This window comes from Hippocampus zosterae, chromosome 8, assembly GCF_025434085.1.
Source record: "Hippocampus zosterae strain Florida chromosome 8, ASM2543408v3, whole genome shotgun sequence".
Taxonomy (NCBI): Eukaryota; Metazoa; Chordata; class Actinopteri; order Syngnathiformes; family Syngnathidae; genus Hippocampus; species Hippocampus zosterae.
The window spans coordinates 20,871,234-20,898,530 of record NC_067458.1 but is presented as its reverse complement, the minus strand read 5'-3'; the positions used below and the strand labels follow the sequence as shown (position 1 = coordinate 20,898,530).

Below are 27,297 nucleotides of genomic sequence, written 5' to 3'. Positions count from 1 at the left end.
GCGAGCGCTTATGAAAGAAATAACGTGATGAAAGACCTTTTTTTTTATAATCTCTTATTGCATACCCTTTCATAAATCGCTTTCACACTGATGACTCAGCAAGTTCGGTTGGGTAGTTTCACATTTGTCTCACAGACCGTGTGTGTGTGTGTGTGTGTGCGCGCGCATCTCAGAGCATCATTTTACCCCATTGAAATACAATTCATCCAATCCAGCCTCCTAAAAAAAAAAAGAATAGCACTCAGTCAAAGATTCTGATTTTGGAGGCGCTCAGAAAGCTGAAAAAATCCGATAACCGATCACCGATCTGATCAGAAGATAGACCATCCAATTTAGTGAAACAACTTGTTTATTTATCGTACAGTTGCACCCGCTATTTATTGGGGAGCGGGAGCATCCGGCTCACAAATCTGTGCATAATTGACTCCCACTGAAATAGACTGGGGGGAAAAATTTATAACATTTAAACCCTAAAAATGCTGATAAACATTCAAAAGATTAAAATGGAGTCAGGGTTGAGATTAAAAGCATCATGGCGGTTTTGGTAAAAATAATATGTTTATCACTCCACACATTTTTTGGCGCCGACTTTGTCCAGATGTTGAGATTGATCTACAGAGAACTGTTCACCCTCCACCAAAAAAAGACCTTTTAAAGGCACCACGCTGGAACGTTTGACAAAATATACATCAGATATACCTTTTAATCTGGTGTACCCTTCTGGTAGGCGTTGATAAGTCTTTTCGTTATTTTACATGAGTCGAAGTGAGCGTTAGCATAGGTTATGCATCCAGGGGGGTTTGGCTGTTTCACAACCGAGCTCAGTGACCTGGCGATCCGAAGTAGGTCGGACATGTTGCGTGTGTGCGGGATGCGTTTGAACACCTGCCAATGCATACACGGTGCTGGCGCGGCGCGGCACAGGCTGCCATGTTGCCGGTGGCGTCAATCAGACCAAATCCCGATCTTCGAATCAAAAACTGAAATCCAAAGTGACGCAATGGCGCAAGCTGACAGGGCTGTGTTCGTCACTGCGGTGACTTACAAACCAGAATTGCACCCTCGTCTGCCTACCCATTGAAAAATGGCTTGAAGAATAGCTTTGTCGCTGGGCAGTAAACGGTTGGATTCCAGTTGGCGAATATAAACTTGAGTGAATAAATCAAGTCAAGTTGACTGAATATATTGCAACCATCGTAGCAGTCTACGTGCTAGCACACAGTACATCAAAAATACGATTGTAGAAAGCACTTAGCTTGGAGGATCATGATTTTACGCCTTAGAATTAGCAAATGCTAACATGCTAACGATTGTTATTCTTTGATATAGCAACACGGCAAACCAAGTGTGCCGTTGATAAAACTAAATATGATAAAACGTGAACTTGCTAGCAGTATATACGCTAACAGACAGCAAGAAAGAAGACTTTAGGGGGGCGGGGGGGACCCGGCAGATTATTAATTTTTTTCTAGTACTACTTCAAATAAAAATGGGTAATATGGTCGTACGCAATTTTTATTTTCGGCTCTGCTTCATGGAGTTTATCTGACAGTGCAGGTGTACCCGATGATGTGTCAGTTAGAACACTGCATTGCGTTCATTCAAGGTTAAACTGAATTGGGCTTGTCTCAGTGGGACCGAAAAGAAGGAAAAAAAAAAGAAAAAACATTTTTCTTGTCACAGAGTCGCATTTTTTCGCAGAAATGAAACGACGACGGCTGAAAACTGAGACCTCTCATGACTCGTCTTTCACCTCCATTTTGGCCAGTGTGTGTGTGTGTGTGTGTGTGTGTGTGTGTGTGAGTGCTCGCGCGCGCGTTAATGATGCATACTTTCATGGTAGCTCAAATCAAGCACTCTCGACTCCACAGACTGAAAAACGGAGCAAAAATTAGGACTTTGCACGCAATCCAACTTGAGACCCCCGCTTCACATGCGAGGAGGTGGGTGGGTGGGGGGGGCGGGTGGATGGTGGCTCGTATTGTGGAATGTAAAACAACCCCCTTTTAGCACATCAGGCCTGTATGTACAGTGTGTCAAACTTCCTGCTTTGACTTTCAGCAGGTAGAAAAGGCGCAATGATCAGCACCCATGACGCCCACGACAACAAAAAGCGGGCTGTGGAAAAAAAACTGTTAGCTAAATGGCATAATTCTCACAATATTAAGAAAAATAGCACCGTGCTTTTCAAAACTGTTGTTTTTTTCTACCCTTTTTATGAATGTAAACTTTGAAAATGTAGCCATCCAGGTCACGGTAATCCGTTGTTTTCCGAAAGTGTTCAAATATGATTTAGGCAACGATGCTACGAGGCGAACAATAGAGACAAAAGTATTGGAACTCTTGAACATATATTTCACTTTTAAAATTCTAACAGTCAACTTGGATTTTGCAAAATATAATGTCCAGAAATTTTTTTTAATTTTTTTGCGATTTAAGAAAAATACACATTTTCAAGTATTTGTGATTTTTTTTTGGGGGGGGGGGGCGGGGGGTTGTGTATTTTTTAGAGCGTTGAACAAAATATTTACAACAAATGAATTACAAAATTTACATTTTGTTTTCAAAAAGTTGAAACTTTTTAAAGAATTTGAAGAAGTTCCTTCCATAGATGGATTCTATTTTTTGAGAATTTCTAAAGAATTTTTGGGGGGTAAAACTTTTCAAAAGTGATTCACCGTTTAAAGGTAATTTCTGACAAAAATGATTTATGACATTTTCAAAAACTTGTATATCACTTTATATCAGAATAAATTTGAATTTTTTGGGGGGGGGAAAGGGGATTCGAAAGAAAATGTACAGAAATTATTTGCGACAAAAGTTCCACATTCTCAAAAAGTTGTATATTTTTTTTCAGAAAATGTCTGCATATTTTGAAGTAAATGTAGTCCTAAAAATGTGTATTGTGAGGTCCTATATTTCAATAAATGGCTTTATTAAGCGGGACGTCAGCCAATAAAGCATGAAATGTGAGCCAAAGAGGATCAAGAGAAGATTAAAGCTGAGCTCTGTGAAAGTCAGAACAAATGTTTGCCCAAGCTAAATTAACAAACAGCATGACTAAGAAGCACTTCAAAAGCAATGACATGACGTGTAAAACGCTCCAGTGGGCCCTGTGAAGCGTTTCCTACTTCTTTTGTGCATTCAGCATTTTTTTTTCATTTTTCGGTAAGGCGCTTATCAGGCCACGTCTGTGAGATTTATGTTGCTCGCATGGCAACAAATAACCCCTCGTCTCGTGAGTTATTGTGTGGTTTCAATTGGGTCAACGCGTGCGCCCTTGCATGCTTTAGGGACAATAAAAGCCAAATTCTTACTGGAAAACGGCGTCCAGTGCTAATAATCACCACTAGGTGGCATAGGAACACGAACAGAAACAACTTAAAGGGGAATACGAAGAGACTATGTCACACATTAGATGAGGCGCATCGGATTGTCAACTTTTGGGAAAATCGAATGCCTTAGGTGCGCCTTATAGTGCGAAAAATACGCTAACTTAAATAGTTGAAGAAACAGTGATGCTTGACTTCCTTATATGCTTTCACCGTCATGACTAAAAGAGAAAAAAAGTATGCAAATGTGACTAAATTGGAGTTGGAGGATTTCAGGGTGCACGTGAAATAGGAACTTTTGAAAAACCCAGCGGCCCAATCAGAAATTGCGTCTCGGGGGCCAAAATGATTCATTGAGTGCTTCATCCAATCAAAATGTTATATAAGCCACGTCTTTCTTCAGCCAGTCTTACAGCACCACGAAAACATTCTGCCACTTGCAAACAACCTTGTCTGTCAAAAAAAGACCCATTGCGGCATTCTCCTTCCATAGTCATTCTGTTCAATGTATTGATTCTTTTTTTTTTTTTTTTTTTGGTCTTTCATGAATGACCTTGCTGGCATACAGTGAGCATCAATCGTCAGTTGTATGTGTGTGTGTGTGTGTGTGTGTGTGTGTGTGTGTGTGTGTGTGTGTGTGCGTGCGTGTGATGGAATGTCATAAGCCTTGCGATGACTGGACAAGTGTGCCAGAGTCGCTATTAGTATTCTGATTATTATTTGCTGATATACGCCGAAGGCCAGTGTTGGAGAGCTGGACAACAGGTGTGTGTGTGTGTGTGGGTGAGTGCGTGCGTGCGCATGTGTGGTAACTGATCACAGAGCCTTTTCAACACTTCTCAATTCAAAATCATTCCTGTAGTCTGATGTCAGCCATTGGAAGCATCAGCTCATTCCACAGAATAGATGAGGAAAAAAAGAATTTTTCTTGGAAATATACTGTACATATTTAAAAAAAAAAAGGTCAGAAAGATTCCCCCCTGATTTCGTCTTTTAAAATATAGACTTTTTTTTACCGACTAAAATATTAAAATAAACACAAAAAAATACAACTGCAAAATGCTGCCTCTCTTCAAATGATATTACTAGTTTTATTTTTATTCTTTATTTTTCTTAAAAATGTATCACCAATCAGAACCTTCGTGAAAATAGCACAATTTCCCCCTGCAAAATATACACACATTTTCCGTTTTTTTTCCAGAATTTGCCTTTGCCTTTTCCACTTACAAACATTCAATTAGTTTTTCTGAAATTCGCAACTTTTCTCTGAAACTGGCACTAAATGAACAATGAGAGTAAATGAAAAGATATTGAGCAGAAAGTAGAACACTACTGCCCTCCAGAGGGGCAATAGTGGTACTACACTCACCAGCCCACCTGTCCGTGATTGACAAGTACAGCGTGTACACAGTGCCATCATATTAACGAATTTTATAGTAAAAAACATGCTAAATTAATGCGACAAATATTACAGGACGATTGATCAGATTATATATATATAATATAAATAAATAAATATTTATAAATATAAATATACATGTATTAGTTGCCAGTGACAAATCAAAAAAGGAGAAATGTAAAAATAAAAAAAATAAAAAATCCCTAAGGGTCCAACTTGCAGCTGGACTTTGCATTACTGGCATGGAACATGCACGCAGGTACACAAACACAAAGCACCCCAAAAGGACTGGGGGGGTCCCAGGTTTGAACCTCCATGGAGTGTCGTCACATATTGGACTGGAGGAAGGGGGCCATCAATCAAAAAAGCTGCTCCAAAAACACTGCGTAAGAAAATGTTGCCATCAAAACCAGCCTCTTTGCTATACTCTGGGCTGGTATCCTTCTGCAGCGTTTGAAAGAAACAAATAAGAAGCTGAATGGATAGGATGGAGGATGGAGAATGTAGACAATCATGAACCCACGGTACACAAATTATTACTGTACAGTCAGTGGTTAAATTCATCAACCAAACAAACCACCCTGACATGAGGCTCAATAGTCTTAGTTTACATACTCGCCAAACACGTTAAATTGTGTTCGGCTAACGTAAATGGACTAGCACTTTATACAAATGTCATGAAGTCATTATGTCTTTTGTCAATAAGACTTTTATGGGAGGGAATGGCAAAGTAGACTTGTAAGTCGGATTACTTTTATGTGAAGGCAATTTTGCATGCCAATTTACAACCACAGTTGAACCACAAAAAATGCTGGGGCCTCACATGATACAGTGTGCTAACACAAGGTGCGTGATTGCTTAAAAGTTTGGTGCGTCGTTTTAATTAACACTTGGACTGGTCCGATGGTGGGCGCTTGCAGGGGGTGGGGGGGTGGTGTTGGGGGTCGTGCTTTGACTGTCTGGGAATCACAGGGGCCTGCGCTCTGCCGTGTTTGTTTTCCAAGTAGAAACATGTGAACATGTGTTTGTTGCTCACTGGGCTTGAGTTACACACCAGAATGCGTTAACACGTGTGCTTAGTTGCACGCACACACAGAAACCGCACACGAAACTGTTGTTTTTGTTTTCGACATTTTTGAGGGCACAATTGCAATTATTATTACTTGGATGAATATTTCCCCATTGAAAATCATGGAGAACCCCCCCCCCCCCCTTTAGCTTTGAAAAAGTGAACAGGCAACGTTTTTGTTGTCCTGTTAACATTGTTAATTGTATATTTCTTCAATCAAAATTTAAAGAAGATGGCTCTGCCCAAGACTTCACACATAGTACAAATACATCTCTGGGTTTTAGGTTACACAGATCACACGACATCACCGAAGAGGTGGAAAGCTTTTCCTCCAGGGGGACCAGCCCGTCGCCCTACTGTGGCCGACTCGAGGTGCACCGATGCCGGTCCGCCGACGACCGGCTGAGCAACGCAATGATAAGACAACAGTGGCCCTAAGGTGCCCACGCATTGGGAACTAACCAAAATCACCGTTATTTCTGACCAACGGATGCTACTTTTGAAAATGGGCATTTTGCTAATTTCCAACGCAAATTAATCGCACTCAGAAGTGCGTCGACAGATGTTACAGTTACTAACTTGGCCACTAGGGTGCACTGTTGGACAAGGCCGCAGCCCACACAGCCCATGTCACACGCAGTCCCATCAATTCAGCCCCACAACTCTCTAGCCATCCAAAAACAGACCTTTCTGCCAGGAGGACCGAGGAACTGTTTTTTCACGCTCTCCTGAGGGGGATAAGCATCTTTTTCTTTTCTTTTTTTTTGTGGCACACCAGATGTGAGGCACCAAACCTGCTTGAATAAAAAACTTTCCCTCTTCCTCCTCCTCCCCCCTCCTCTCACTCTCCAACTATTCGATCAAGTTTAACATAAAGTGTCCATGTTATAAAGAAAATATCATCCTCCGACCTTCCTCCAGAAGAGACCAAGTTTTCTCATTCCTGTCTTGGGTTCCACTTTCCAAATAAACGCTCTCAAACACGCAACACATGCGACGGAGAACAAAAGGCAATAAAGTGGGACATAATGGGAAAAAAAACCCCAACAAAAAAACACACATGCAGATGAGTCACACAGTCCAAATGACCCAGTGACAGAGACACATCATTTAGCCTCCTCCACTTTGTTCTTCATCTTATTGTTCTGCTCGTAAATTCGCCAGGCATGTAAGTGTGTATGTGTGTATGTGTGTATGTGTGTATATGTGTGTGCTGTGAGACATGTTCGCGCACATTTGTTACGGCACATCTGGATGTCGGGAGGGCGTGGTGGCTCGCTTGACTCAAATCCATACGATGAAGAAACATTTTGAGAGGAACCAGGCAATGTTTTCAAGCGCGTCTCGCCTGAATAACCAACACAAGTTGCTGCAAAGTATATTTGGGATTTACGAGGCAGGGCCGAGACGACGGTAGGTGTGCTGTCTGCATGGATTAAGCCCCTTTTTTCACACAATGATCCCAGAAAATTTCTGCATCGTAAGCGAGCAAGACAAGACTATATTGTGTTTTTTTATCTTGAGCCCCCTAAGCACCATGACATTTTTTTGTTAAAAAAAATTAAAACTAATACTAAAACTAAAATGAAAAGTTTTCCCAAAAACTAAATACTAACAAACCTGACCTAAAATCAATTAAATATAACTTAATTATAATATCACAAAAACGGAGAAACCTGTTCGGAAAAATAATTAAAACCAAATGAATTGAAAAAAAAAAACGAATGTCAAAACAAACAAAAACCAACAAAAAAAAATCAAATGAAAAATCCCAAACTATTATTAACCTGCCAATATGGCCCCAAGAAGTTGAAAAAAATTATCCCGGCACCATTTTCACCTACCAAAAAAAAAATTTGCTGCAAATGTCCATCATGACAGGATGCATGAAAATGTTCAAAACAAACGTCACAATATGACTAATATGACGGGACAGTCAACAAATATGAGCCAGAAACCAACGAAATACATCAAGTTAGCATTTGAGTAAGTCAGTCAGAGTGAACAAAGCTGATGGCGAACAGTTTCAGGCAAATAAAAACACACACACGGTCAAGCAAGATAATACGATAACACACATGGCAGCTATGCAGCCTGCAGTAAGGCCCCGCCGCTGCTCCGAGCCGCCACTCTATGCTACACCATGCTAATGAAGAGCTGGTGGGAGGGGCCTAGCTATGGGCCAACCCCGTGGGTCACCACGCTCCCCTCCCTGTGCGTGATTATAACTCCAACAAAACAAAAATGGACGTCATGCACTTTTCTGACCTGCTTTGCATTGACGATAAACAGGGTGACATGAAGCATGAGCGCTGGTGAATGTTATCCATCAGAAGTACTGACCAACATTTACAAACTAAATATCGAATATTTATCGCATGAAATCGTAATGATTTTTTCCCCAACAGTCTATTCTCAACAAATTGGAAAATGATGTTATTTTTTTTTTCTTTTTTAATCCGAACATATTTCAGTCTCTATGTGTTGCTAGCATATCAAGCTAATCTGACCAGGGCCTTCAGAATCAGTTGTGCTGGTCAATATAACTGCATGAGCAATGGGTCTGTTTTTTTAACCAATAAGATTTCATATTCTGCCGTTCATGATGTCAGCTTTTTTCAACACTGAGTATTCCTGTTTCGTAACCATTTTGCATGCCTAATCCATTCAAAGGCTTTTGCGCAACCTCCATCATGGCTAAGCGTGTCCCATCGAAGTCCAAAAACACAAAGTACGACGCACAAATGAAATTAAAGAGACGCTGAATTAAGCGAGTTAACCGCCGCGTGAATCACGTTGATGACGCTTAAATCAGCAAACAGCCACAACGAACAGAGCAGTTAGACAAGAGGAGGACAGATAGATGTGAGGGTGGTGCTGCTGATGAAAAGACATGATTAACCTTTGATCCTCACTCGCGTTTGTGCGCGTGCGTGTGTGTCAAATGATAAGTGTGTTATCTGCTTTGTCGCTCCCCGGAGACACACACACACACACACACACACACACACACACGCACACACACGCACACACGCACAATACAAAAGGTATCTGACCACCGCGCACTAACACAAAACATAGACATAGTCCTTAGTTTACAAAAAAACAAGCTAGCTAGCAGGACAAGCTAATGTAGCAATAAGCGAGCTAGCGAAACAAGCGAGAGCGCCTGGTCTGGCATCACAAACGCAAAAGGACAACACCAGTCGCAGAAGATCAAAATTTAAGTCCTCTGTTGATAGAAAGCTAGTTAGCAAGTGAAGCTAACGTAGTCGTCGAAATCTTTTACCGGGCTCTCATTCTTGTCAAACATCACAAAAACGACTCAAATGCAGCTGACGAGCTGCAGAAGATCAGCCAGTCAACAACAACAGCAAAAGACATGGCCAAAACAGAGCCATAAAATCACAAATATAATGAAGGTAACAGGACTGGGCTGAGATTTTTTCAAATGTATTTCCTACGGGTGCTAATGGCACAGATTTGGTGGAATGGACATTTTAGTTGCACTGTGACGTAACATGAAGCCAAGATTAAACACACGTGTTGAGATAAAACACTGACTCACACATACTGAGTATTTCTTCATAGTGAAACAAATTAGTCACTGACTTTGACTGACATTGCTCATTTTTCTGACCATTTGCTTGAATGAGAATGGGTATTAACGGTGTTGTTTTGACTCCGGTGTTCTTAGATGAAATCAATTTCCATTATTTCCATCAAATGCCAACAAAACTGGACATCAAATGGACCTTCTACGACAGACAAGTGACAAGATACAGCGGCGAGTCTGCCATCTAGGGAGGAAACGTCCTATCGCAGGAAGTCCGATCCTCCTAATCACGGTTCCGCTTCCCATTCTGGTCCCAGAGCCTCATCATCTGCGGACCTAAGAAGGCACGCAGGCAGGCGTCCCACACAAACATGCATTCATGGTCGGCTGGAGGCACAAGTGAAAGTGGATTACAGGGCGGACCGCTAACAGACATAGCACTTAGCGTATTATACGCTGACATTGACACCACGACTTGAAAACCTAGCTAAAAACTGTCTGTGAAAACTATAATTTAATCGTTTTGTACAGTCTCTTATTAGAGTAGTGCGCTTGTGTCATAATCCACATTTGAGGGGTGACGCTGGGCCAGACCGTGAACCGCAATAATCTCTGATAATGAGATACTAACGCTTAGCATGACATCAATAACACACACAGTCTGGCTGGAACACACTAACCTTGATCATAGACTCTGCTTGTACAAACTGTGCAATAAGATGAATAAGCTACCATCGTTTTTGGATTATGAAATTGCTCAAGAGTACAAATCACTTTCAAATCAATTTCAGGGAAATATATTTTACCCTAATCGTGGGTGCATTCGGAAATACGCTCCGAGCATGCACTGCTTCAATCCGAACGTTTGGAAAGAGCTTGTTCAAGTACCGTTCGGGTATTCAGAGTGCCCCAAAATAGGAGTGCCAGAGCCCAGATGGAAACGGTTCGAGCACGAGCTGCTCATTGGTTTTAAAACAAAATTGGCTTATGTCAGAAATTCACGGGAGGGCAGCCTCTCTGAACACACACGCTCTCAGAATGTTGGGGCATGAATTTCAAACGCCCCCAGTTCCGATGCATTGAATGAGTTCCAGTTGGACGAAAAATCTAATTTCAAACGCCCCCAGTTCCGATGCATGGAATGAGTTCCGGTTGGACTAAAATCTAACTATAATAGTTTTTTTTTTGTCTTTTTCAGTTAAAATAACTTATATAAACTCGAATCGCACAGAATTAATATTGTGGCCAATGGAAGAACACGGTCGGTTATTGCACTTTACCACCACCTTCTGGCCATCAGGAGTAATGAACCAAAATCATTTACCAATCGCCAGAGGAATGTTAACGCGAATAGAGAATAATGTGGATTTTGGCCGCCAGCCCGAGCTTTAATTTGAATATATGCAAGTTGCGCCTGAGCAAGTCCTAGGACCAGCCAAACTACAAAAAATGTACATCATTTTGTCTGAAAAATACAAGAAGAAAATTATAAAAAATAAAATATACAATATTATTTCAAAGATAGTCTGATACATAATACAGTAATCAGCTGGGCTTGTTTATTTATTTGTTTTACACCAAACTACTCCATGTGACCAACATATTTGATTTCCATCTGGCGGGTTTTCATTGAGAAGTTTGTGTTGAGGGTCAAAGCCTTGTCGAGACAGACCACTACGAGGGCCAGGCCTTGCCATAAGACAAGACCCATCCAGTTATGGAAAGTGTGTGTGTGTGTGTGTGTGTGTGCGTACGACTTCTAAAGTGTTTATTTTCTGAGGTGGGGGTGCGGGGTGGGGGGGCTGAGCCGCAGACAGCCATGACCGCAGCACACGTACACGTGCGCGCCCACACGATAACACTAGCGACGACTCTGTTCAACCAAAACATTTCCCACGAGGAGAGAAACAGTGCTTCATTCATGCCCTCATCTCGCCACATCAGATGCAGAGCATCTGGTCGCACTACAGTTGGACGCCGCGGGGGGTCGACCCTCAAAGAACCGAACGGCTGTTGTTATCGCGCGGTCCAAGAGTGACGATGCGTCATACATAAACGGCCGCTTTACATGAAAATGGATAAAAATGCTGTCGTTTTGATTGTTTGGTGACATGAACAAAATCGTGTCATTTTAACTGATTCGAATATAATATGCAGAATTGTACAAAATGTACAGGCATTTTGTTCAAATAAAAAAATAACCTTTTGGCATTTCTTTACATGGTTTAATTCATTTGTAGTGACCCACTTTTATGGCCACACCGGTCCGATAAAACTGCCGCTATGCTAGCATCTGCGCTAAATTCAATCGCAACAACCCCATCCCCCAAAAGTGGCGTCTTGTCACATCAGCCCAGAAGAATCAGCTGCGCTCATGAGAAACAAACACATGAAATACACACAGAGTGGCCGTCCTCTCTCCCCCGCTGCATGTAAACCAAACCATGGACACAAACCACAGAGAGAACAATCGAATAAGTACAAACATTCGTAGTCCAACATATGGGAGGGGGTGGGATGTTGGCTTTTTTAGGAGTCTTCATCCCTTACTATCTGCCTCGGGACCTGCATTCCTCTGACGGGGACATTTTGATAAGACTCAACACTGCCTTTGGGCTATTTTACGACATATGAAACCGAAGAGGGACTTTGGGGGTTTGGGGGGTGAAAAAATAGGGGGAAAGTGTATTTGTTAGCTGATAGATGAGGGCGTGTAGGAGAACAAGGAGGAGCGATGGCGAAATGGTGGCGTTCAAGCTGGCTTGAGCTTTGATTAACACCAGGCCCCCTGACAGGAAATGACCGGCCGGACTCAGAGCGCCAGGACAGCTTCCATCTGCTGGTGCAGTGGAGGATTGGAGGAATTCTCCAAAATGAAAATGAGATTGGGAAAATGATGCTTCTGCTGTTCTTCCACTACATTTTTTAAGTGATAAATAAATAAATATGTATATCACTTACACTATGTTTAAAGGACAATCTGAATTTAGTGTTGCACAACTTCAGTGTAGTACCACATTCCCCCACAAGATGCCCGGACGGACAGCACTAAGCTCTACTCGAGATGCTGCGTAATTTATAGAAAGAAGAAGTAATAAAGAAGAAGAGCAGCAAAAAATTAGACAGAATGAAAATCCCACATGTATTTATTTTTTCACAGATTCCACACCCTTCCACAGTACCGTTGCAAAGAGCGACAATTGTGAGGTGACTCTACACGATGTAAAAAGCCAACGGCATGCCCTTATGTCGTCATTATAAGTAGCGTAAATGGCTTGTGGCCAATGCTTGTGGGCTAATGTGGCTAAGTGCCGCAGTTAATCCGTATTTCCTGTATTTATTGCGATTGTTTAAATTACGAATGTTACCGTTTAATTTATTTGCTATTAAATAATCAAAAAAAGAAATGTAACAATGTAAAAGAAATAAAAGTATTCAGAAATAAGTCTTTTGGGTTGCTTTATTGAATTGTAAATCATGAATTACCACAAAATTATTTTTGTGCATTCATCGTTAATTTTTTTTGCATCATTATTATTCTACAAATGTATGTTGTCCTTTTATTCCGACACAAGTATGCATGCAATGAAATTGAATTATTCTGCACCAAAATAGGGGGGGCATTTGCCACGTTAGCATTTACCGCTAATTAATTGTGTCAAAATGGGATTTATTTGCAGCTGGTGCATTTCAAAACATAATGGCAAATGCGGTTAAAGACTCACGAGCGTGTGCGGAAGCCTCATGCACGTACGCGTGTGTTAATGTATTCTCGGCCCTCGTGTGGCGCGTATTAGCGCGAGTCTGAGTGCGCGCGTGGGCTGCCGTCTGCCGTCTCCTATTTTCATCGACACGTCCCCGCAGACAGAAGGGCCGTTTTATGATGAGCATTTCCTGTCATAAATAAGACACAGAGGAATTCTAAAGCAAACACAGGCGTCAACCGCACACGAGGAGCCGCAAAGTGACAACGCCTCGCTACTGCACAGACTTCGGATATGACCGACATGTTTTTTTGGATCATCATGCTGCATTTAATTTTTTTTTTTTTAGGAAACATTCATTTCCTTCCCTACAATTTAAAATAGCTCCCACTGTGCCACTATGTCAAACTAAACATAAAACAAAGTGAATTACACGTCGTTTATTTTTGCCTGAAGAAAGTATGCTAGCTTAATGCTACCACACGATGCAAAACGTCATAGACGTGCTAACGAATGGCACTGGTCTCGTTGTGTGGTCACTTTTTAAACAACGGGGAAGCTACACACGTAGACAGACAACTGAATACAGGCATTTACAGGATGGTGCCAAAGTACTATTTTTTGCTAATTAAAGCCCCTCAACTCACTTCAAATTGCTTCCTCGATACCAAAAAGCCAACAGATGGATCCAAAGGTGTCTTTTGTTTTAATGTGTTTGTTTAAAAAAAACAAAACAAAACACACACACACACACCTGGGACGTGTTTCAAGAAGTTAAAACAAAAGCAGAATATTTCTCAGTGAAAACATTGCCTGTACAGTTAAAAAAGGGATTTCAGATGGCCACACTTATTTTCTTTTCCTATGGGAAAGCGGACTGAAAAGAAAGCAACCGCGGTGACCACTGTGGAGCCCCGACCGCAAAGCTCACCACTTGGGGTCGGCTCACTGTGTGGTCAGAGTCTGAGGACCTAGACGGTCTGCGATGGACCGCCCTTTTTAATTACGGCCTGTGCTCCGTGTCACCAGCTTATCTGATGCAGTCAACTAGCAAGAACAAGGCTAGCGGCTGCTTTGCCTTTGAGTGTGTACGTGTTTACACAGTGTGTGTGTGTGTGTGTGTTTGAGAGGAAGTGAAAGAACCACCGCCAATTAAAAATAATTGAGACTAATTTCATAAACACGGGGTACATATTTAATCAGGCGCGATTGCTGGACCGACTTGTGCTCCACTTCCTACAGTAACAAGCCCTGGGACCCTTTTGGGGCGAAAAGGAGGAAGCCCCATGGTGGTGGTGGTGGTGGTGTTGGTGGTGGGGGAAGATGACTAAAAGAGTGTGAGCAGACATGGAAAAGGAAATGGAGAAGTAAAGAGGAGACGTAAAAAAAAAAGTTTGCGACGTAGGCAAAATAAAACGGAGTTCAATACGAATACTTTCATGTCGCTCGCTCGGGCTGTGCCAAGCCAAACAGCCGCCTTTGGGGAGGTCCGGAGCTCTCGCTGAGGCAACCCCCCCACCCCTGTCTTTACCTCACCCCCCACTGTCTTTCTTACAACACACACACAGAACAGAATGAATAACAAACCCAGCGTTGAATCAGAAATAACTTTTTGACTGCATCCGAGTTTTTCGCCTTTTTGCTGTTACAGGCCACTTGCATGGGGGCCAGCCAGGCAAGGCAGTGACCTTGCATTAGCACTACGTAGCTCATTTCTACAAACAATTGAAAACAGCTGGTGCGTTGGCTGAGGAAGAAGAAATTCAAGTTTGAATTTTTTTTTTTTTTGTGTGTGTCACGGTCAGCTCGCATCAGGGCCAGGTGGGGCGGTGACCTTTGAAGAAAATGGAAGGCTTTTTGGTGTGCCGTTTAGTGCGGAAAATACGTATGATTCGTAGGACAGTTATGTTACTAATGAAGGAAAACTGGGCATAATTTGGCATAAGCGCACTACTCGTGAAGTACCCGGCGCTACCCAGGCGATTTTTTAAAAAAGGTACTCGTAGTTCCCGTCGCACACCGTTGTCAACTAGTGGACAGTTTTGCCTCACTCGTAATGTGTCGTTCTTCTACTAGTATGCCGAAGCTGTCCGACTTGTGATGAAAGAGCATCCGTGGACCTTAACCTGGATATCAGGGATAGCAAATAAATGTGCAAAAAGATTTATAGCAGACGAGAGCACACGAGTAGAATGTTTTTTTTTTCCCCCCCCAATACAGTACGACATTTCTGCAGTAGTGGGACAACTTTGGCATCATAGTATCGGGTCCACTCCCATCACACAACACCTGACGACTAGTAAGTTGTCTCACATTTGTCTTTTGATAATGAAACCCAAATGCTTTTATTTGCCGTTCCAATACTTAGGAGGGGACTGTAAAAAAAAAAACTCAAGGACCCTTCCCCCGAAGGTGAACAGCAAGTCGGCCATTTTGGCTCGTACTACGCCGAACCCCACGACTGCACTCATGGTGACGAGGTTGCATTCTATGTCTGGTTCTCATTTTAGGGCTTTAATTGAGGGAGGAGGGGGGGGGAGGGGCGGGCGATGTCACGATCAATGTTTTTCTCCGAGACGGCCGCCCGCCTCATGTTACTTCATAAAAACTCACTTGGCGTGTACACATGGTTCAAAAAGGGAGGTCCACGCACACACACACACACACGCACACACACGCATATGCAGACTAAAACATAGCTGGCACACCACAACGGGGTCACTTTCAATGAAGTGTTTATAACGGAGAGTCGAGGGTTTGGACGCAAGGCCCCTCGTGGAGAACAGGAAGGCGGAACAACTCGCACGAGGAGGATAAAGCAAAGAAAGAAAGAGAAATAAAGAACACGCTCCTTATTAGCGCTTTACATCGATTTACTACCCGTGTATGTGCAATATGAGAAGTGTGTCATTTGAGGGTGTGTGCAAAGGTGCACGGGTAGGCCGCAAGTAAAAGTAGCTGTAATTATGAGGCAGGGGAGGATGTGCAAGTGTGTAAGCTCAAGGTTAAAGACACTATTATTGCAATGCGGTTGAAGACAAGCCATCCATCTAACATGGTCGACCTTCACGCGTACCGCGACGTACCAGTCTATAAATACGCACACTATCGCAAGTTGACCGAACAGGTACATCGCTCATTACGGTGCCGATCGGCGGCTTGATTTTACTGGCTTGGAGGATATGATGAGGTGTACGCACATCTTTTCGTCATTTGTGGCCATGTGTCATAAAGGAAAGAAAAGGGTGTGAAGGCCTAATGCAAACCAGACAGCCACAGCATGCATAATGTGGCATTTTTTAGGGCTTTTTTTTTTTTTGGAACAGCAATAACAATATTTAGTATCTTTTTTAGTGTCTTTTTTTGGGTACAAATAAATCAATTCATTCATTCATTCATCTTCCGTACCGCTTGATCCTCACTAGGGTCGCGGGGGGTGCTGGAGCCCATCCCAGCCGTCTCCGGGCAGTAGGCGGGGGACACCCTGAATCGGTTGCCAGCCAATCACAGGGCACACATAGATGAACAACCAGCCATGCTCACACTCACACCTAGGGACAATTTAGAGTGTTCAATCAGCCTGCCATGCATAATTTTTTTTGGAATGTGGGAGGAAACCGGAGCACCCGGAGAAAACCCACGCAGGCCCGGGGAGAACATGCAAACGCCACACAGGGAGGCCGGAGCTGGAATCGAACCCGGTACCACTGCACTGTGAAGCCGACGTGCTAACCACTGGACTACCGGGCCGCCCCGTTATTTAATTCAATTAAATCAATTCAATTGAGTTTAAAATGATTGTACTTAATTTCTGTACCTGAGTGACTGACTTAGAATAACACCGACAGAACATCTTCCCATTAAAGTCAATGACAATCCATCGAGTGTGGTCAAGGCAATAGGAAGCAGACGTCTCACCTGTGAGTTTTTGCAGCAAGGGGCTGAGCGCGGTCTCCCTGGTGATGGCCAACGTGAGTCCTCCGATCAGCTCCCTCTCCAGCTTCTCCAGCTTCCCCCCAGGCCGTGCGTCCTCCCGCTCGGCGGGCTGGGCCTCGTCGGCCAGCGAGTACAAGTAGACCAGCAGAAGGATCAGCTCGTCGGGCCCGCACTCGTCCTCCGCGAAGCCGCCGGCGCCATCGTCGTCCTGGCCTCCGCGGGGCTTCATCAAGGGCAGCATCTGACTCAGCACCGAAGCGAAGTCGGCATCTCCGAGAGCCTGGCGTAAAAGCAAACGCGCATTTGAGGTCAGGTCATGATGAGGGGATATTGTCAAATCACTCAGTAGACCTTCTCGCCAAAGGCAATCATTTTTGTTGTTGTTTTATATTAGAAAAAAATATTTAAAAAATAAGAAAAAGAAACAAATATTACACAAAAAAAATGAGGGTGTTAAGAAAAACAACACGACCAAGTTTAAACATCGGACGATAAATGACATGATGTATTTTATTACATTTTATGATAAACTGTTTCACTGTGATTCTTGGCAGGACGGTACTTCATATTTCCACATTTCTTCTTTTCAGAAGTAGAAAGCAGGAAGAGAAGTTGTTTTTTGTGGTGGGGCTTCACTGAATAGAAACAACAGGTCTCAACAAGTGTGCATTGAAGGCAAAAAAAAAAGGCATGTCGACCAAAGTCATTGTGGTAACACCCCATTCACTTTCACTGTGTTGCCTGGCAGTGCGGCTGACCAAGCTCCACCCCTCTTTCCGACATTTCAGGGCAACGTTTCAGACCAGTGACCTGATTTGGGGACCACAACTAAGTCGGTCCCTCACAAGTGCAGCCGGAGTCCGACACGGCGAAACTGCCCATTGCCAGACTGTTTTATAAAAGGCTACGTGCTCGCCCAACAAAGATGAGCTCATGGGAATGGGAAAACAAAAGGGCGGGAATCTAACGACTAAGCTGTGGTTAATGAGGGAAGGAAGAAAAAGAACAAACATGAGTTGGTATTGACCGGTTTTTCGATTTGATCTGTTTTGAACATGAGTGTGGAAGCAAGGAAGAGAAACGAGTCCTTTGTTTACCAAAAGCTGGTTTATGCTGCTAGCTTGCTTGTCACCTGTGATCAAAAGTGTGTTCTCTACGTTATATTTGAACAATTTTCATTTCAGTCCATGTTTAGCTGGTGCCAGTAGTGAACGTTTTTTTGTAAACAATTGACTCCCAACATATCTTCTTGTCCATGGTTATCAAAGACTTAAGTTTTACATCATAATTCTCAGCCTTATTGGGCACCTTTTGTCAACAAATGACTAGCAAGCTAGCTTGTTTGTAAATTGTCACCAAAAGGTTCAAGTGTTTTATTTGCGTTATATGTTAATATTTTCCATTAAAACTGTGGTTATTCCTCAGCCAGAGCCTGTGTCGGCCATTTTGGTAAACAAAATACATGGTTGATTTGGATCTACTGCAAATGACTATGCGAATGGTCTAATGCAAAGGACTAGCTAACTAGCTTGTTCGCCAATTGTTACCGAGAGTTTGAGATTTCTGTTACGCAATAATATTTTACATTTAAAATGTGACCAGCTTTTTGTAAACAAAAGATATCGTTTATTTGGCTTGGTCGTCTCTGACTTGTTTTCAAAACAATATTAAATTGGTGAACTTCTGCTGATGCTATGTGACGGTTCAGACTGTTAGAATAAAAGTATCGCCACACTGAGGTAAGACAGTATTTAGAAGACAATGCGTTTGTTTTGAGAAGATGTCCAGTATCCCATTTCTAATGCGAGCGTGCGGCTTTGCGAGAGTTGGAGCGCAGTGATTGTCCCATTGGGGGGGATCCAGTGTCCGATCCTGAAGAAATGCGCACTGAGCCAAAAAGCAGAGGCTCAGGGATGGAGGGGGAGTGGGGGGGGGGGGGGGGGCAAAGCCTGACTGACTGACTGACTGACTCTCATGAAGAAGAGAAGTCACATGACTGAAAGTAGAACTTGCCAGCTCATCCTTTCCAAGGTAATCTCGCCGCCTTGCAGCATGCAATTCCTCTCCAAGATGGACACCAAGGTTGGGGGAATTTCCATTGAGTCAGTCAGTGGAAGAAAAAAAAAAAAGCGTTTCGAAATGCCATACTGATCCAACAAAATATCAGCTTGACCTTTTTTGCAAGGCTCTGACAAATTTCACAACACTTCATAAAAGGTTTTCGGAACGTGACAGCAAAGGGAAGAAGCGCAGGAAGAGGAGCTGATTGAGAAATCTTCCGACGTCATTCGTCAGCCGACACGCCGAGCTCCATCAAAAGAGCTACTTCCTGAATACTCCAAATATTTAATGTGCGCTCCACATTTGACATATCGCCCCGTTCAAGTGCTCCTCGGCAAAAAAGCTGTACAAAGGTTACAGCTTGTTCTTCTTCTTGCTAGCATGCAAACACTGATATAAGCTAATAGTCACTTTTAAATAGCCATCCATAATTTTAGAGCACAATGTCTATTCAATATATTAATCAATCCAGAAACAAGATGGAAATGGCCAATGTTTTAATTATTCAACTAAAAATTGACTTTGTTGTCAAAAGGAAGTAAATATCATGAGATCACATAAATATGACCACCCATGCATTTTCAAAATATTATTATATCATTATTTAACTAAAAGGTTTAAGAAATTCATTGAGCAGTTGACATAAACCGAATGATTGTAATAATCCCCAAAAATGTTAAAACAAATATGTGATAAAATGAGGTGATAAGATGAATGTGAAAAAATACAATTATGTCCATTAAATAATTTTGTCTTAAATTAAAATTAATTAATGTGACATATAAATACAACATAAAAACGTTAAAGTATTTTAAGGAAGATAATTGCCAGAATGAATGTCAGAATGAATTTTAATTTTATTCACATTTTAATATTAGCTGAACCCCCCCATGAGAATTTCAACTCCCTGAATAACAAAACTCTTCGCACATTTTTCAATTTGTTTTATTTGTATGTACATATTTATTGTTGTATCTATCTAACATGGCTTAAATAATTGTTTTTTTTTTTTTTTTACATGCAATGACCATGCGCAAAGATTTAATTAACACAACTGGACTCTTGCTGTTTTTTGAATTTGTTGTGGTTTTTTTTCCCCTCATAACAATCCAAAAACGAGTCAGGCAACTATGCTATTAGGCTAACGAGTTTCCAAACTTCACTCTGGAATCAGTGCACGGAAAAGGTGAACTTCTGAAGAGCAAATAAACAAGAGGGCCACATGACTGTCATTTTGAGCATCCCTCTGATCGTTGCACACTCCCCCCATTTCTGACATCTGTTACGTGTCCACATTGTACTGTGCCATGTTTCCTAGCACGGGCCGTAACTGGTTCTCCTCAGCAGCTCTATAAAAGCTGCTGTCAGCGGCCTGCCGTGATGGCGCCACGGCAGGAAATGGAGACCTTCCGTAGAGTGAAGCCAGCTTGAAATCCAGAGAAGCTGACCTCCTTCCAGGACTGGAGCAAAAATCAACATACACGTACAACCTGAAGGTGTTCTGCTGCGAAGGTGTTGCGACAGAAAACCGCGGCGAACCGCGATACATAGGATAGCACAAGTGGGGCTTTTAGAAATGGTTGGATTTATTAACGGGATGTTTTGTTCGCCAGTTTTGCAGAGGATTCACGATGAACGACAAGTGTACTTGGACAAGAGGCCATAACAGGAAGTGACGTTGGACATTGGGAACAGAAAAGGGCTCGTGGCGAAAAATACTTGTTGCGATCATCAAGTCATGACGCCATATGCGCTGCCCGCATCAGGTGCCTTGCCCAGTTGTCTAAAATAAATGTTTCCAATCGGAACTTGTTTGCGCAATTTCCCTAGCCTTAACAAATCAACGTATGTGCCTTGGGGTTCACCCAAAATGGCTGCTTCGAACCAAAATAGTCGACTTCTGATTTAATGTCATGCATGGTTCCAACAGCTCGCAAATATTCAAACGCAGCTGTTAGTTGAAAATTGTATGAACGTCCATATTTTTTTGTTTCAGACAGCTTGGCGGAGAATTTACCGAGCTGGCTCATTGGTTCCCCTGCACCAATCACGCGCCACTATCCGCATCGGGTTCTGGTTTAAATCTGCGCGCGGCTGATTGACCGATCATCGTTTGGCCGTTCTTACGGTGCCGGGATGCATCGAGGCTCAGCGTGGCCCAATCACGAAGGCTCAGCAAAAAAAAAAAAAAAAAAATCTCCCCTTGAACAGGAAACCAGCTCCAGATGCAACCCCTGGAGGAAGGTAAGCGTTTCACATGCGCCGCTAACCAGAAGCAGGCCTCGCCGGCCGCCTTCACAATGCACCTTTTTCTGGGTGCGGCGACGGGCGAAGGGCGAGGGGTTGGGGGTGGGGGAGGGGCGAAATTGTGAAAGGTGGCTCGCTTGGTTTGGCTTGCCCGTCCGTCAACGCCAAAATGCTAAATTGCATTTTTTGACAAGCACTCCGCAAGCACAAATATGTAATCATATCCGCCAATCTGGAAGCCATACATGAGACCTCCAGAGACAGGCCGTAAATCTCCGTGTCAGACTCAATCGGGAACAGCAGGGCTGCTGTTTTGTCCCACAAACAAACGTGTCCTCGCCCAGACGCACGACATGGGAGTCATAGTCATCACCAGAGGTGGCAAAAATATTCACCCTCTGTACTTCAGGCTAACACAGATATTTGGAACAAAAGACTCCTGGAAGTAAAGAAAAAAAAAAGTAGTCTGACGGTCTCGGTTATTTTTTTTTTGTGGGCGGATGTACTCACTAATACTACTAATTCATATCGAGAAAAATCTACTGAAGTACAGTAGCAAATATTTGTACTTTGTGACCCTCACTGGTCATGCTCATCATAACTGTGGCTATTATGTGCTGAGATGACAATGATGAATCTGACAGTGGGGGAAAGCACCATTGAACAAAAAGACAATTTTCTTTCCGAAAGTCGAGCGTGAACGGAAACCTAACGTTTACTTTACGCCTATAAAAATCCGGTGATGGACAACATCCCCCGTCCAGGCCGTGGCGGAAACGTGTGATTTGAAACAGAAAGACTACAGGTTATAAATCTGAGCAGAATTCCAAGTATCAACAGTCGAAGCGCAGAGATTAAACACATGCTAAGTATTAGCGTGCGAGTGTCAGCGCAAACTTTTTATACATTCGCCTGTGGGAACCGTTCCTTTGCGACTCACTCGGTCAAGAAAAAGACTAAAAGCTCTTAAAGGAGACAAATGATGCATTTTCTTTCCTCAATTTTTATTCATTGATGGGTCAAAAGTAACCCAAATTGAGCAAAATGGCTAATGTGCCACTTATCGGAAGCTAATGCTAACACGTGCTATCACTGATAGGGGGGAGAAGGATTTCCATCCAGACTCGCATGTTTACTATTTTTTTTTAAAAAGGGAAAAGCCGTGAAATGGTGAGAAGCACTTGAAAGTAAGGCGACCTCTCATTTCTGTGTCTAACGGTCGACATAAATCTCCGGCTTGACTCACCGCACAGAGTGGGAGCTCACCCCGGTTTCGTTTCTGATCGCTGTGTGCTAACGTGTTGAGCAGTACAAATCAAAAAGCAACACTCTGCACATTACACTTTTTTTCACTTAGAATTTCAAAAGCGACTCCCAGACACAAACAGCGGTCACTGCGGCTACAACATCTGCTTGGCACACGACAGCCACCACCAAGTGGGACAGTCCAGTTTAGCTCACCATGCCACGGTACGGTACAGTTTGGAGCGCTAAATCTGAATCTGGCTTGTGTTTATAGGGTTTGATAAAACACTATAAAATGTTTTTCTAAAGCGAGAGAGAGGACAAAAACAAGTAGAGTGTCGAATCTTGACTCGAGTTTGATTTGTTTCATCACCAAGCTTGCAACTCACAGCGGCTTTAGCAAATATGTAACCAACAGAGCCCGGATTAAACAAACAGAAAATAGTGTCCAGTACACTCCATATTCCCCTTTGTGCAATATATTTCAAACTCTGTTAGTTCCAGAACTGTCCGCAATTCGCCAGAGTGCGACTTGAACGGCGCTGGTCATGTGTTTCTGGCTTGGACTTCTCTCTTGTTGTGCATAAACAAGCGTACAGTAGACTAGAGCAGGTTCAAAATGTGTGGTGAAGTGGCATCCATGACGTGCCCATCCAAAGCAATATAATGACTATAGGTACTGTAGTATCTGTGTGTTGTATGCATGCCATCAAGGGACGTGGTCTAGTGAAGTCAGGAGCTGGAGTCGACTTTTCTTTCAAACATACAAACACGTTACAACATAAGACAATGGTAATGACATTTAACCCCCCCCCCCCCCCCCTCCAATTGCCAAAAATCAAGTGGTCTGCTGCACAGTAATTAACATTTTTTTAATTGTTGCAATTGTAATGGGACCGACCCCCAAAAATTTGATTTGATTATAAGCATTTTCGGAATCTGCCTTGAAAACCCCCCATATAAGTCAAGTTTTTAAAATTTTATTTCAGATTTTTTGCTTGTTTTTTTTCTTTGTGAGCAGATCATATTTTTGTGAATTTTCAGCAGGATAAATACGTATGCAAAAAAGTACTTTTCAGGCATGTTGGGGCTCCTTAAAAAGCCAAATAAATGGAGGGATTTACATTTGTTGTTGTTGTTGTTGTTTGGCGTAACAGAGAATGTCTCGGGATGCTAAAAACGGGAACTATTTCGGTACCCTTGTCAACGTTTGACAATTGAAAACCACTCATCGCAAAACACATGCTCGCCAGCTCCACATGCTTTGCTCGACTCTAAAAGCTCTGAAGAAAGACGGTGTAGTTAGACTTGCGGTACGTAACGAGCCGACATTTTGGCCTGTGCCACATTACGGCGCTCATCCCTTTCCCACGCACATTTGCGAGAATCCGAATGGCTCATCAGGAAACAAGAATCCAGGGACAGTTACATGCCATCCTCTAATTGACTCAGGAGGCCGCAGCGTGGAGGAAAACATCCTCAAGTAAACATGAGCCTGATTATAAACACACCAAAGCAACCAGTCAACGCTGACGACTTTTGGTTTTTTTTGTGGGATGAAAAGTTTGGCAGTTCAGAATTACTATATCTATGCTAACATGAATTACATCTACATTAGGCGTTAGCATTGAGCTAGCCAAGTTCGTTTGATGATTGAGCTAGCCAAGTGCGTTTGATGTAATTGGACAGTTTGGTTGAACATTTTGGTGCGCACATTTACACGCTTGATTCTCATTAGATTTATGTCAGTTTTGCAGTAAAGTTCAGCTGGGAGTGACAAATAAAGAGCTTGAAGCGAGCACACTTGGGTTCTTATTTGAAGAATTGGGCAAGCGAGTCGTCATGTTTTAATAACTATAAATCTGTTAAAATTGTATGGTGGGGCGAAACCATAAGATTGTTGTTGTTTTTTTAAAAAAATCATCAACAAATCATATGAGTAGAATTTTAGGGTCTGGAAGATTTGTAAAAACAGCATGGTGCAAGAATAATAACATTTATCTTTCAGTTTTGTGAAGTCTACTTAAAATAAATCTGATTATAAATCTTGAATTTTGCTTATAAAAATCATTATTTCAAATTGCATGTTTTACATTTTGACCATCATTATTTAGATCTTTAATTGTGTTTTAATGAATTTTAAATTTGTGTTATTTGGGCAGACCCCAATGTATTTTGACGTTGATTATCCACATTTGGAAAAAGACCCATTTTGGAGATATCCGATTCCATGTTTTTTGAAAAAATATTTACGCCTCCATGACACAACACCAAGTTGCGTCACTTGACGACAAAACATTCACAATCATGTCACTTGCAAATCCAGCCCATGAGTTCTTTTCATGTGTGTGCCTAATTAGGAATTGTGTATTGCGAGGGATTAAAGGAGTCGGGTTCTGTCTCGCACATGGAGAGCAGCAGGAGAAGGGTGGAGTAACCAAAAGTTGGCGGAAAAATGAGAGGGGGAGGTGGGGGGGAGAAACAACGAGAATGCAATTCAGAGTGATTTCATTCCCAGGGCACATGATGCCTTTTATTTACAAAATGAGATGTTCAAACGTTAGGGGGCAGTGTTGCACCGCCTCTAAGCCCACCGGTGTCGGCACGGCTTCCCCTCCAAAACAAACGGCTTTCGGAGCATTTCAGCCCATTAACCGCAACTTCGGTGCATCCCAGCTGTGTCGTAAAGACATTCTGCAGAGCTGAGATCAGCAGGCGCTTGGAAGCGGGCACTCGTCGCCATCCGCCATCGTTCGATTCCAACGACGTGGAGGTAACTTGCATGATGATGTCAGAATGGGTGTGAAAGCCTCAGCAAGGGCTAGTGGCGGGAAGTCATTAAATATAAATACTTGGTTACTATAACAAAACACTCATTTTGTCTGAATGAAGCTCTTTACAACTTTTCAACATATTTCATGGGCACCAAAGCACTGCTTTTATCTTAATGAAGTTCTCAATGCTCTTCAATATCATTCTTTGACACCAGTGTGCCACAAAATGGCAGGAAAGAATTTCTGATACTTTTGTATATCTTTTTAACTCTCTTAAACATAACTCCTTGGCACCAAGAGCGCACGAGATGATGGTAAAGCATTATTTTTGTCTAAATGAAACTCCATCTCATTTCAACATAGTTCCATGCCACCAAGATGGTCACAAAGCATTACTTTTGTGTAAATGTTGCTTTGACTTGCTTCAACATAGTTTATGTGCAAAGATAGCAGCAAAGCACTATTTTTATCTAAATGAAGCTCCTCAACTCTTTACAACATAGTTCCTTCGCAACATGTTACCATTAGAGCATAGCAAATTGCTAGTTTTGTCTTACTGAAACTCCAACTCACTTCAACATAGCTCACAGGATGGTGACAAAGCACTACTTGTGTCTGAATGAAGCGCTTCAGCACCCTTTAACATAGTTCCTTGACACCAACTTACTAAAAGATGGCGCCCAGTTATACTTTTGTTGTTTTTGGCGTCAGTACAGATATGGAATAATTCAGTTCAAATATGGGATCATGAAGTTTAGGACCTCACAAATATCTACGTGAAGGTAAACTTGTGAATGCCAAACCGCAAATACACGTGTTGGATTAAACTTCTACATTTACCACACAAGTATGTGTGCTTCTACTTTAGTCGAGCGTGAGTACTTTTGCCACCTCTGGCGAGGGCAAGCCGCGTTTACTTTTTTCCAATGCAAATGTTGCTCCGTGTGTACAAACTTGGAGTCATTATCCTGACCTCTGTCACCGGCATGGACAAACAAGTCGCCTACACACAGCTGAGTTTCCCCTAAACATTTATAAAACTTTGCAAATGCATCCGATGCACAAAAAAAAAAAAAAAAAAATCTGGCTCAAGTACACACCTGGGGGGAAATGAATTTTGTGAACAGCGCCAAAAACCACAGGAATGTTGAAAAACTAAACAAAATGAGGATTTGGGGAGGGGGGGGGAGTAATCAAGTTTGGAATGATGGGAAGAAGAATTACGATGGTATCACTGCTGTGTGTGTCTTGTGAGTCAGAGATGTTCAATTACAAGTCAATTACAAACAATTAAGATGATTTACTGTCTGAGCCCCGGGCTAACAGGCTAGCATCCGCGTCAAGATGAAATAGACAACTCGTTCCCCCAAGAAATTAGTCAGTCATCCAATTAAGTGTTACCTAGCATTCATAATGACTTACATATTTTCTTTTCAGGAAAGTGAACCTTTTTTTGTTGTCATTTTTCAGGAAGTACAACTTCAATAGCTTGTCTCAGTTTATAAGGAAGTGCAACATAATCAAATACATTTTTAGGAAAACTACAATATGAAGAGTTTGACTACAAAAGGCGACATCCTCATGGTTTGTCTTCTTTTTAAGTAAGTGCAATGCCAATAATTTGTTTTCTAGTGTAAAATCAAGAGTTAGTCTGTTTTTGGGGAAAATAGACCAGTAATAGTTGGTCTTTTTGTGTGGGGAGGACGGGGTGGGGGGGGGGTGGGGGGGGATACAATGTCATTAGTTTGTCCTCATTTTCGGAAAGTGTAACACATACTTTGTCTATGTTTTATGAACGTGCGCCGTTAAGGGTTTTTTAATTTTCAGAAAGTGCAACGTAAAATATTTATCTTCTTTTTGGTAAAGTGCAATCAATACTTTTTCCTTTTCTGAAAATCTCAAATAAATAGGTCGTCTTCTTTTTGGTAATGTGCAAAAAGTGCTTTTGTTTTCTTTTTCAGAAAGTATCACATT

The 27,297-nt window shown here is 42.3% G+C and overlaps 1 protein-coding gene across 2 annotated transcripts in view; it reads right to left on the bottom strand.

The window, feature by feature from the left end:
* The window catches only part of scfd2 (sec1 family domain containing 2), an 82,810-nt gene that overhangs the window by 14,496 nt on the left and 41,017 nt on the right, over window positions 1-27,297 (bottom strand). For both annotated transcript variants that reach the window (XM_052074073.1, XM_052074074.1), the window contains exon 6: window positions 16,979-17,276. In XM_052074073.1, the coding sequence (XP_051930033.1) occupies window positions 16,979-17,276 (298 nt within the window). The remainder of the gene's footprint in view (window positions 1-16,978; window positions 17,277-27,297) is intronic.